At 38.2% G+C, this 12,368-nt stretch overlaps 1 protein-coding gene across 11 annotated transcripts in view; it reads left to right on the forward strand.

Moving 5' to 3' along the window:
• Window positions 1-12,368, forward strand: part of HUWE1 (HECT, UBA and WWE domain containing E3 ubiquitin protein ligase 1) — a 143,320-nt gene that overhangs the window by 20,787 nt on the left and 110,165 nt on the right. For all 11 annotated transcript variants that reach the window (XM_030851006.2, XM_060293066.1, XM_060293062.1 and 8 more), the window contains 3 exons: window positions 6,394-6,462; window positions 10,580-10,678; window positions 11,381-11,587. In XM_030851006.2, the coding sequence (XP_030706866.1) occupies window positions 6,418-6,462; window positions 10,580-10,678; window positions 11,381-11,587 (351 nt within the window). In that variant the 5' untranslated portion in view covers window positions 6,394-6,417. The remainder of the gene's footprint in view (window positions 1-6,393; window positions 6,463-10,579; window positions 10,679-11,380; window positions 11,588-12,368) is intronic.

Raw genomic sequence — 12,368 nt, forward strand, 5'->3', positions numbered from 1 at the left:
TGATGAACTAGTTTTGCTTCTACCTCACCAGCCTCTCCTTTGCTGGATTCTCCTCCCATGACTTCAAGTACTGTCTGTATGCTTACAATCACAGATTTTTTTTGTCAGTGCATACTTCTTTCCTGAACTCAATTCTATAAATATTTGCATATCTATCACATGGAAGATGCTGTGCTAGATGCTGAGAGCTTAACACTGTAGAAAATCAAACCAGTTACACTAATTGATACTTGCAATGAGAGAAATAAGTAGGGTTACTATCATTAAAAAAAGTAACAGACAGCTTTAGGCAGGTTGCCTTGGGAAGCCGCTTTGGGTCTTAGTTTAAAGTCAACTTATCAAATAGAACTAGGTGTGGGAAGAATGAGTGTGGAGCAGAAGCATTCCAGTAGGAATAGCACCTGTAACGGTCTAGAGGCCAGAAACAATTTAGAGTGTTCCAGAAACTAAACGGAAAGACTAATGTGGTTGTGCAGAGAGGAGATTGGAGAGAGTTCCAGGAGCCAAATCATGCCAGGGCCCTCTGGGTCATGGTTAGAATTTGGAAATAATTGTAGGGAAAATGTTGAAAGGTTTTAAGCAAGGAAGTAACGTGAGCTGATATATGTTTTAAGAAGATTACTTTTGCTGTCTGGAGAATGGATTGGATGAAAGTGAGTATGGAAGTGGGGAGATCCATTATCCATATTTCACAGTTGAGAAAACAGAAGTGCACATACGCTGATTTGTCCATGCTCATACAGTGAGTAAGTTGATAATAGCAGGGATTCTAACCTGGGTTTCCTGGTTTGGAGCCTGTGTTATAATCTGGTGCTTCTCAAACTTTAATATATGATCTTATTAAAATACAGATTGATTCTTCACGTCTGGGTGGGGCCTGAGATTTTGCATTTTTAATAACTCCCAGGTGATATCAGTGCCGCTGATCCTTCAACCATACTTTGAATAGTAAGGCTAGTCCACCACTGTACTCAACTGCTGTTGACCCAGATTTGGAACTATAGATGTCCTCTGCCCTTAAGCTAATTTCAATATTGAAAGTCATTCTAAATTTGATCAACCGGAGGTGATTACTACAGAGTGAGTTACCCTTTAAAGAGTGACTTCCCTCAGTGTATTTTAATTGTACCCTCTTGTCTTGATGTAAACCCTATAAAACCAAGATTCCAACTTCAAAGATAAGTGAAGTTGGGGGGAATGAAGGAGTGAAAAAAGAAATGGTTAATTAAATGGAAGTATTTAAGTGTAATGGTAATCGCTACAGATGGTGATTCATAATAATTCATTAGTTTTCTGAAAGTTGATCTTTCTAACCTGAGTTTAGGAAGAAATATTATGTGTAGAGATTGTTTGGTGCACAGAGTTCTGGTCTGACCCAACAAAGGCAGTAGGCTATTTCCAGGGATTTGTTTAGAATTAACTTCTTTTTGTTAGAGACTTGTTTATGTAATGGGATTTTCATCTGTTTAACTTCTAAGCATTAGGTAGAACTCATTCTCTAGTTACTGTTCCATCATTAGTGAGATTGATAATATCTCAGCTTTTCACCTTGTGTCCCAGCTTCCTCTCTTACAATATTTTTTTTGAACAATAGGATCCAACAGTGTAGAGGAATTTATCACAAATTTGTATTTTCGTCTGTAAGCATTTATTGTTGTAAAACTAGTAAATAAAGTGAACAGCATGTTATTGAAGCATGGACTTGGGAGTCAGAAGGGCCTGGATTTAGATCTTGGAGCCAACATTCACTAACCAGGCAAGGTTCTGAATTTCTCTGAGCCTCAGTTTTCTATCTGTAAATGGGGAAAGAACTTGGCTTGAATGGTGAGGATTGTAGGAAAGACAAATATGAGGCCCCCGAGCAGCATGTCTCAAAGTGTATTCTTTGGGATTCTTAAATTGGACTCTCAGTAGATGCCACCTGGAGGGAAAATGTTTGTGTCCTATTAAGTTTCCTTTACCCGGGATTTCTTGGAGCTGTTAGTAATGTCAGTCAGCCATGTGACTGTCCTAAAGGAAGAGAAATTTGTAACATTTCCTAAATTACTGGAACCTAGTCTTCATGGAGCAAGATGCTCTAGAATGCTTTGAGAAACACTAGCCTAAGTATTATCTGGTTTGTAGTGGGCAATCAAAAAGTATTCTCCCTTCCTTCTGTGAAACCAGCTTAGAAATAGAACAGGAACAAAAAAGACTTGAATTTTCTTAATTGATGTCTCACATATCTTCCTAATTGATATCAGGCAGTGATATCTTTCTTTTTTAAACTACAGGTATTTCTTGCAACAAAATTATAGAGGCCAGGTTAACATTGTACTTGTTATGGGAACGTGTGCTTGATCATTCATTTGTTTTGGCTTGTTTTTTTTTATTTGGGTGTCTATCATCTGAATCTGTTTATGAAAAATTTGGAACCTGAACAATGTGGAAACTGAAAAAGCCAAATGCACTTGCTCTTCCAGAACCTTGACAGCTAGAGCATAGGCATGGGACCTCAGCTTGACCAATCAGATGCTCACACTTGGGACAGTGCATCTAGAGCCACTGATGCAAATACCTGAGACCGTTTAGAAATCATACTGCCACCAGCAGTAGCTTCTAGGCATCCAGAGTCCGGTGTTGGCAGCATAGGCACCCCCAACTAAGCTGTGTCTGTGGGAGGTCTTTGGCTGTAGTTCCAGGATGCCTAGCTTCCTTGGTTCTGTCTGTTTTCTGAATGTGGATCTCTAAGCTTTCCTATTGATTGCGTGAGCTATCAGTTACCCTTCCAGTAAATCACATTTTTGCTTTAGTTAGCCAGAGTCTATTGTTTTCAACCCAGACCCTTGAATGGTACAGAATAAGTCAAAATAGCTTTAGTTAAAGTGAGATACATATTTGTGTGAAGATTTTTGCCAGTGACTTCATCTACATTTTTTTAAACCAGTAAAATCGTTGTGAGTTGGTTATTTGCACAAGTTTTAGTCTGTGCTCTTGGTCTGGAGGATTTTTTTTTTATTGTTGGGTTTTAAGAGTTCTTTATATATTCTAGATAGTACGTATGGTTTGCAAATATTTTCTCTGAGTAGATTTTATAGTTTTACATTTAAGTCCATCATCCTTTTTTTTTCTTTTTTGAGATGTAATTGGCGTTTAACATTATATTAGTTTCAGGTATACAACATAATGATTCCATATTTGTATATATTGTGAAATGATCACAATAAGTCTAGTTAACACCCATCACCATAGTAACAATTTTTTTCTTGTGATAAGAACTCTTAAGGTCTGCTCTTAGCAACTTTCAAACATATAATACAGTATTAACTATAGTCATCATGCTGCACGTTATATCCTCATGACTTCTTTGTTTTATAACTGGAAGTTTGTGCCTTTTGACTACCTTCATCTGTTTCACCCACCCCACCCCCCAGCCCCTGCCTCTGGCAAACACCAATCTGTTTCATGTATCTATAAGTTTTGTATTTTTGGTTTTTGAGGGTTTTGTTTGTTTGAGATTCCACATATAAGTGAGATCATACAGAATTTGTCTTTTCTCTGTTTGGCTTATTTCGCTTAGCATAATGCCCTCAAGGTCCATTCATGTTATCGCAGATGACAAGATTTCCTTCTTTTCTGTAAGACTGAATAATATTACATTTTATATATCTTTAATATATATAAAAACATAAAATGTGGTGTACATTTTATCTGTCTACAGCCACATTTTCTCTATTCATCCATCAGTGGACACTTAGGTTGCTTCCATGTCTTAGCTATTTTAAATAATGCTGCAGTAAACATGGGAGTGCATATATCTTTTCAAGTTAGTTTTTTTCATTACCTTTGGATAAATATCCAGAAGTGGAATTGATGGATCATATATTTAATCTTTTGAGGAACCTCCTTACTGTTTTCCATAGTGGCTGCACCAATTTACATTCCCACCAGCAGTGCACAAGAGTTCCCTTTTCTGCACATCCTTGCCACATGATCCATTTTGAGTTAATTTTTATATAAAATATGAGACTGAGGTCAGAGTTCATCTTTTCGCCTATAGATGTCTACTTGGTCTGGCACCATTTGTTGATAAAAATATCCTTTGATTGTCTTGCTTTTTCACCTTTGTCAAAAATCAGTTGGGCATATTTGTGTGGGTCTATTTCTTGGTTCTCTATTCTGGTCCATTGGCATATGTGTCTATCCCTCCTCTATTACTGTGTATACAGTCTTGACTACTGTAGCTCTGTGTGTGTGTGTGTGTGTGTGTGTGTGTGTGTGTGTGTGTGTGTGTCTTAAAATTGGATAGAATGATTCCCTCTCCTTTTTCAAAATTGTTTGAGCTATTGTAGTTCCATTGTCTTTAATATGAGTCTTCTTAGTCCATGAACATAGTGTATCACTTCATATTTTTAGGTCTTGATTTTCTAAATCAACATATTGTGGTTTTTAGCATACAAGGCCTGTACATGCTTTGTTATTTTTACGCCTAAGTATTTCAATTTTTTTTTTGAGCAATTATGAGCGGTGTTGTAAAGTTTTGAGTCCACATGTCCATTGCCAGTATACAGAAATATGATTGATCTGTGTATGTTTACCTTGTATCCTACAACTTTGCTGAGATCACTTGTTAGTTCTGCGGAGTTTTTTGTAGACTCCTTGGGATTTTTATACTTAGATAATCCTTTGTTACCTGCAAATAAGGACAGTTTTCTTTCTTTCTGATCTGTATACCTGTTACTTCCCTTTTTTTACCTTATTTCAGTGGCTAGAACTTCCAACACTGTGTTGAATGAAACTGGAGAGAGCAGACCTTCTTTGCTCCTAATTTTGGAGGGAGAGAATTCAGTGATTCGGTTTGTATGGTGTTGGGGCTAACTGCTACTTCCTGTAGCTGAGGCAATGTAATAGCCTTCCACAAATGACTACAGCCACAATGATGTGACAGTCACTTGCTCTAAGTAATTGGTGTGAGGTTTTGTGAGACAAAGCAAACCTGAGAGTAAGTGTACAAGTAGCTCACTTATAGTTTCCACTACATGTATCAAATTGTTGCCAGGATCCTGTTGGCCTCATTTTAGATATTTGGAAGTTGTTGGCAGAAGGCATCTTGCTTATTTTCTCTTAGATGCTGAGGTAATTCTTTTAAAAAGTAATCTGGAATCACATACCTTAAATGTGAACTTTAGAGGGGAAACATCTTTTTTTCTTCAGGAATGATCCCTACAGCAACATTTTAGAGTATATTCTGGATTTCGTACCAACTCTTTCTGAATGCCCATTGGTTGAATGGATGCCAGCCATACAGACAAATACATGTTATTTCCAAAATACCGAGCATGTTGGACTAACTCTAGACCAAAAGCTGCCTAAAATTTATACTTGTGCTTGGTCAGCTTTATATTATGCCAGCCTTCTTGGAGGAGGGACATTGACCCCCAGTGACTACTGTATAGCAAATACATTATTATAGGTAAAGAGCCCTGCAGTTCACCTCTTCCTTTGCATATGTGCTAGTTGCTAATGGAGGAAACCTTTATTTCTTCCTGTGCCTTGGCCGGAGCATCTTGATGGACCTTAGTAAAATGATTGTGTTCTGTGCTCAGGATATTTCTAGTGGGAATCTTATACCTCATTTTCTAATGAAAAAAATAAAAGTATTTTGTTTCCTTTGTTCTTATGACATAATATATCTTTATGGGTTAAAACAGTAAAAGATACAGAAAAGCACAGGTAAAACAATTCATACATAATCCTTTTGGTTAGATTAAATTAACATTTTGATGCATACCCCTTCTAAGCTGTTTTCTTTAAACATGGGTTTATACTATTTAATGTGTTTTGTAACCTTTTTATTTCACCAGGAACAGCTTTGCTGTTATGTAATTGTGTGCAGTGTTTTTAACAGCTGTGTAATAGTCTGTTTTAAACCAACCCTATTTTGGATATTTGATCCTTTTCACTTCTTCACTGTTATACATGGTCATGCAGTATGGATTCTTGTTATTAAATATTTATATACATTCTTATGATTTTCTTTGGGTAAATTCCCGGAAGTGGAATTGCTGAGTTTTCCAAAAAGCTGCAGGATATGGTGAATTTTTCCATCCTGAGGTGTGTTAAAACATTTTACTCTTACTTTCAAGTATGAGTTTGAGAGGTCAGGGTGGGGGGCATTTTAATTTTGGCTTAAGTTGGTTACAGGCTTGTGTAACTTGAATGTGGGCCAGTTTTATTTGGAGAGATTGTTTACCACTCCTTACCTGGTATCTGTGCCTCTGAGTTGGCCTGCATCATAACTCCAATTTTACTTTAAACATTTTGCATGCTCTTTGTTCTATATTGTCTATGTCCAAGCATGTAGAGCTCAAGCTTGCAGCTTTAAGTCTCACTTTTTGGGGAATTTCTTTTCAGATCATAAAACAGAAAATCGAAAACATGAAAGTAGACAGGACTAAACTGAAAAAGACACCTACTGAGGCTGTAAGTATCCAAAAGTTTGCCTGTTTTTTCATTTCAGAAAAAAATCTTTGCCGTCAGTTCACTCATATTGATCTTCCAAATATATCATCACTTATACACACACAGTGCAGTAAAACAGCAACTTGTCTTGAAACAGTCAAATTTTCTTTTGAACTTCCCTTGGTTAAAAAGGTGAATAAGCTAGTGATCAGTGGAGAGTGAGCACTAAACAGTTTATAGCTATATGTACCTGAAGTAGGCTGTCTGGCTGCTTTTTCTGTGCATTGAAAGGCAGCATGGTATAATGGAAAGAGCAAGTATGGATTCAAATTCTGTCTGTATTTGCGGGATCTTTCTCAATTTTGTTATCTAGAAAATTAAAATGGTAACACCTTTCTCACTAGATTTCTTGTGAGGCCAGTGTTTTAGCTTTCTTTATTACTGATTCTTAATCATACAGTTCAGCTTAACCTATATTAACCTGTGTATTGGATGGCCATGTCAGTTGATCCTCTGTCAGCAGTAGAAATCCCAGCTTCTGTCCAATATTCTGTTGGCCTGCTTAAACTGCATTCTGAAATTAAGACAGTATTGTATTGTTATGACACTCCCATAGACCCCATGTGCTGTAGTTCAAGGAGCACAAGCTTTGGAATTAGACATGGGTTTGAATCTTACTAGATTTTTGTGTCTGAGAGTTAACTTGCCTGGTTTCCACAGCTGTAAAATGGGGTTGAAAATTCCTCCCTCCTTGATGTGAGGCAGCTGCTCAGCAAAGTATCTGGCACATAATTAGTTGGTTCATTTTCTAAATACAAGCCACTTGGCTTTTTAAAAACTGTAACTACCTGGCAAGTATCACCCAAGGGTATCACTATTGATATTTATTCCAGTATTGCATGGGCAGTTCTCCTGCCCTTTTCATTCAGTGTTATACTAATGAATATGAGAAGTGCTGTCTTCGTACATCCTCTCCAGCACTGCAGATTTATCTTTTAAATTTTTGTTAATAGGTGGAGAAAAAATATTTCACTGTTCTGATTTGTATGCATTAATACATATATTTCCACATTTATTGGCCTTATATTAGTTGTCTGCTCATGCTGTTTTATTTTGTATTTGACGTTGTAACGTCAGTTTCTTATTGAATATGCCATACATATTGAGTATATTCATTTTACATACCTGTTCATTTCCTTTTCATTTTGTTTTTGATATGTTTTGGCATCTAGAATTTTCGACAGTTAACATACTCAAATTTTTTGGAAACTGAAGAGCAAAAAGAAAACTTGCCTGAAGTCATTTAACTTCCAGGATAATTCAACCTTGTAGATAATCAGAGAAATTCAATATCTTTTTCTTTTACCTAGTAGATTGTTAGAGATTTGTTGTTGGAGTCACACTTATGTACAGATTCCTGGCTTATTTCAGTTAGCATAATGCCCTCAAGGTTCATGCATATTGTCACAAATGACAAGATTTCATTCTTTTTTTATGGCTGAATAGTATTCCATTGTATATATGTACCACATCTTCTTATCCATTCATCGATGGACACTTGGGTGTTTCCATATATTGGCTATTATAAATAATGCTGCAGTGAGCATGGGGGTTCATATATCCTTTCAAGTTAGTGTTTTCATTTTCTTTAGATGAATACCCAGAAGTGGAATTGCTAGATCATATGGTAGTTCTGTTTTTAATTTTTTGAGGAACCTTCATACTGTTTTCCATAGTGACTGCACAAGAAAGATATTTATTGATCACTTTATGTATCGGCAGCTGTGCAGAGGATTTTTTCCCTAGATTTGACATCTTTATTGGAGCAAATCAATATAAACCATGGCAGTTGGTATGCAGCCATTGAACTGGCAAGTGCTTTGTTTTGCACTACCATGAGTAAGGAAAATCACACTCAGTTTGCATTTATGCAGCAGGGACAAGACGGTAAAGATATACTTTTGTCCCTGGTGCCTTCTGCAGACTACAAGGTCCATAGGGATCTTGATACTCCTGATAAAACAACGCGGTGCTGGTACGTTAAATTGATGCTGTTATGCTAACTGGGGCTTGTGAACAGAAAGCACAAACACTTTAGATGCCTTAGGCATGTGTGCCAGAGAGTGCCCTTTGAAGGTTGAGGGCCTGCCACGTCAGGAAATTTTCTAGGGGTTCAAAGCTCTGGGAAGTGTCAAAATTTCCCTTCTAAAGTGAGAGACATGTTTTTGCACCTTGTACCACACACCATGAAGAAAGAGGAACAGTGTATGGGGTGCCTCTTTGGATTTTGGAGCCAGCATGTATTACATTTAGGCATGCTGTTTTGATCCATTTACTGGATAACTTCTAAAGTGATAGTAGTGTTTGGATCTAGAGAAGACTGCAGAAGGTTCAGGCTATGATGTAAGCTGCCCTACTCCGTGGACATTATGGCCTAGTAGATCCAGGTGTCTGACTTAAGTGTCGGCCAAAGATGCTGTGGGATGCCTCTGGCAAGCCCCAATAGGAGAATCACAGCTTAAGACCTAGGGGGTAGAGTTTGGCCGTGCTATTCTCTGCCAACAGCTATTCTGACATGCAGAAAAGCAGCTTCTGGCTTGCTACTGGACCTTGATAAAGACTGAATGCCTGATGATGAGATAGCAAATGATTACAGGACCCAAATGTTTGTCATGAACTGGGTGTTATCTAACCCACAGAATCATAAAATTGGATCTGCATCGTTGCAGTCCATTAGAAATTGAAGTGGTATATTTGATAGTAGGCCCAGGTAGGTCCAGAAGGTACAAGTGAACTGCATGAGCAGGTGGTTCACACTCCTTTGTTATCTGTTTCTACTACTTCACTACCTCTCCCTCAACCTGTATGACTTCAAGGAGAGGAAGAAAAAGTGCAGGTCTGGTTTGTTGAAGGGTTTTATGCCAAGAATTTTGCATGCCTTTAATTACCACAGAAATTTGAGATAGATCTTAATAATGCTTACTTTAGAGAGAGAAAAGGTTTCAGACTTAGCTTAAAAAAAATTTGCCCTTAAGCCCCTATTGTTCCACGTTCCATTTTGGCTGCTGAAAATGCCCCTAGTTTAAATCTCACAACATTGCTGGGTAAATAGGTCACGTTAAGTTCATTTTGCAGAAGAGGATGCTGAGTTTCAAAGAGGTAGCTTACCAACTACCTAATTCTAAAGTCCATGCTCTTTGTAACAGTAAGCTGTCTTTCAGTATTTAAGCTCCTATTATGTGAGATAAGTGCTTTATGCAAACACTTGAGCTTCACATTTCCAAGGTGGTTCTTAGGTCTTTTTTCTGGTAAGAAAACTGGCTAAGAGGTTGGATTTGCTCATGATCAAACAACTTTGTAAACATCAAGCGAAAAACTGAACCCAGATTTGGTTGGTTCCAAATCTAGGCCCATTCCTAGAATACCATACTGCTTTACAGAGTCAAAGAGCAAGTGTAATCACTTCCAGCTGCCATCCATTAGTAGCAGCATCTCTGTCCCAGTCTCTATCCCCCCCGCCACCAGCTCCACTTTTGGAAACTTACTATGAACTCTGAATCCACACCTTGTTACCTGACAAACAGGCCCTTTCATCAGTAAAACAGAGCAGGAATATATGGAAATGGAAACCCCAAGTAAGAATGGAGTCCTAGTTTTACACAGTTCAGAAATTCTTTGCCTCCTATAATTGGACGGTTTAATGTTGCAGAAAAATATAGCTAGTGCTAATCTTCACCTTTGTGAATTCACTAGGGCTCCTCAGTGTTCCTCTAATTGAACATTTCTTATCAGGCATTCTGGTTAACTTTCAGACTATGATGCAGATTCCTTCATTTTGTTTTTATTGATATTTAGCTTGTTTCCTTTATTTCTGTTGTCTGTACACTTCCAAGTAGTTTGTCTACATCTACAGGTTCATCCAGGTTTTAAAAAAATACACAGATGGATTGTTTCATTATAAGATTTCTGTATTAATCTCAAGTGATCATCTGGCAAATTTCCACTTAAGTAGTGCGTTCTATCAAAAGTTAAATCATTGAGTGTGTTGACATAAGGGTTTTTTTTTCCTATTCTTCCTTGTTGTGTCTCCCTCATACTCCAAAACACCCTTTTGTGAATACCTGTTTGTTTTTCTCAGCCTGCAGACTGCAGAGCCTTAATAGACAAACTCAAAGTTTGTAATGATGAGCAACTCCTCTTGGAACTGCAGCAGATCAAAACATGGAACATTGGAAAGGTATGTAAACCCATACTCCCAAAAGAGAAACCAAAATGAGGTAGCCTCATTCAGCAATTACTTAATAAGCATCTAGTGTGTGTCTGGCACAGCTCTAGACCAGTAATTTTTAGCCTGTGAATGGTTGCCAAGGAAATTTTGAAAGAAATGTAAAAGGAAAATTTTGCTAGTCAAGGATGAAGAATGTTTATACAGGTGATGATAAAGAATCGCAACCACAAAATTCCTTTAGTTTGACTGACAATATGAGTTTGAGATAGTCTCAGGATTTTTACTCTTAGCTTAAAAGACTCTTCTTTAGATAACTCTAAAAATGAGCACTTCAGATAAAGTGGATTCTGGCAGGGAAAGTCCTTGTGTTTTTAGACCTCAGAGGTAGCCAGAATTCTCCTTTTGAAGACCTAGCTGTAGGAGTTTTGTGGTGTCTCCCGGTGTTAGCACATGTATGTTTTTTGTTTTTTGTTTTTTGCGGTACGCAGGCCTCTCACTGTTGTGGCCTCTCACATTGCGGAGCACAGGCTCCAGACACGCAGGCTCAGCGGCCATGGCTCACGGGCCTAGCCGCTCCGCGGCATGTGGAATCCTCCCGGACCGGGGCACGAACCCGTGTCCCCTGCACCGGCAGGCGGACTCTCAACCACTGCGCCACCAGGGAAGCCCTACCTTATTCTTATATCTTCCTCTTTCTCTTCCCCTCTCCAGTGCGAGTTATATCACTGGGTGGATCTGTTGGACCGCTTTGATGGAATTCTGGCAGACGCTGGACAGACAGTGGAGAATATGTCATGGATGCTCGTGTGTGATAGGCCAGAAAGAGAACAACTGAAGATGCTTCTCTTGGCTGTGTTGAACTTCACAGCCTTGCTCATTGAGTACAGCTTTTCCCGGCATCTGTATAGTTCCATAGAGGTAGGAGAGGTTCAAGCCTATGTGATCTGTTCTTAACTAGAATTGTTCACGTCCAGAATAAGGAAATTGTTCTTTCTTTCTGATGATTCTTTCCTTTTCATTATGGAGTTCTGGGGTTTTCAATGTCAAAGACAATGGTAGGATGTTTCTTGGCTAAAGATACCCTTCACAGGGTTGATGGGAAGGTTCTTTATTGTCACCTTCACCTTGCCTTTTAAGATTTAAGGAATTAATGAGAATGTAATACATGTATTGATGTATTCTTGGGAATTTACAGGAATTGATCTTGGTCCCAGGTTATCAGAGCAGCCCCAAATTACTTTTAAAATATTAGACATAATTTGATTTCCTTGACACATTACTGCACTTACTGCTTTTCTTTTAGTGTGCTTTTTAATTTCTTCTCCCCCTCCCCAAAATGTATATTAATAGCATGCTATGTATTCTGTTTTTTTTTAACATCTTTATTGGGGTATAATTGTTCTACAATGGTGTGTTAGTTTCTGCTTTATAACAAAGTGAATCAGTTATACATATACATACGTTCCCACATCTCTTCCCTCCTGTGTCTCCCTCCCTCCCACCCTCCCTATCCCACCCCTCCAGGCAGTCACAAAGCACCGAGCTGATCTCCCTGCGCTATGCGGCTGCTTCCCACTAGCTATCTACCTTACGTTTGGTAGTGTATATATGTCCATGCCTCTCTCTTGCTTCATGCTATGTATTCTTAAAAAGTAAAGTGGGCACAGGAATTAGTGAACTTTTGAATTGGTCAAAAATC

This window comes from Globicephala melas, chromosome X (genome assembly GCF_963455315.2).
Source record: "Globicephala melas chromosome X, mGloMel1.2, whole genome shotgun sequence".
Classification (NCBI taxonomy): Eukaryota; Metazoa; Chordata; class Mammalia; order Artiodactyla; family Delphinidae; genus Globicephala; species Globicephala melas.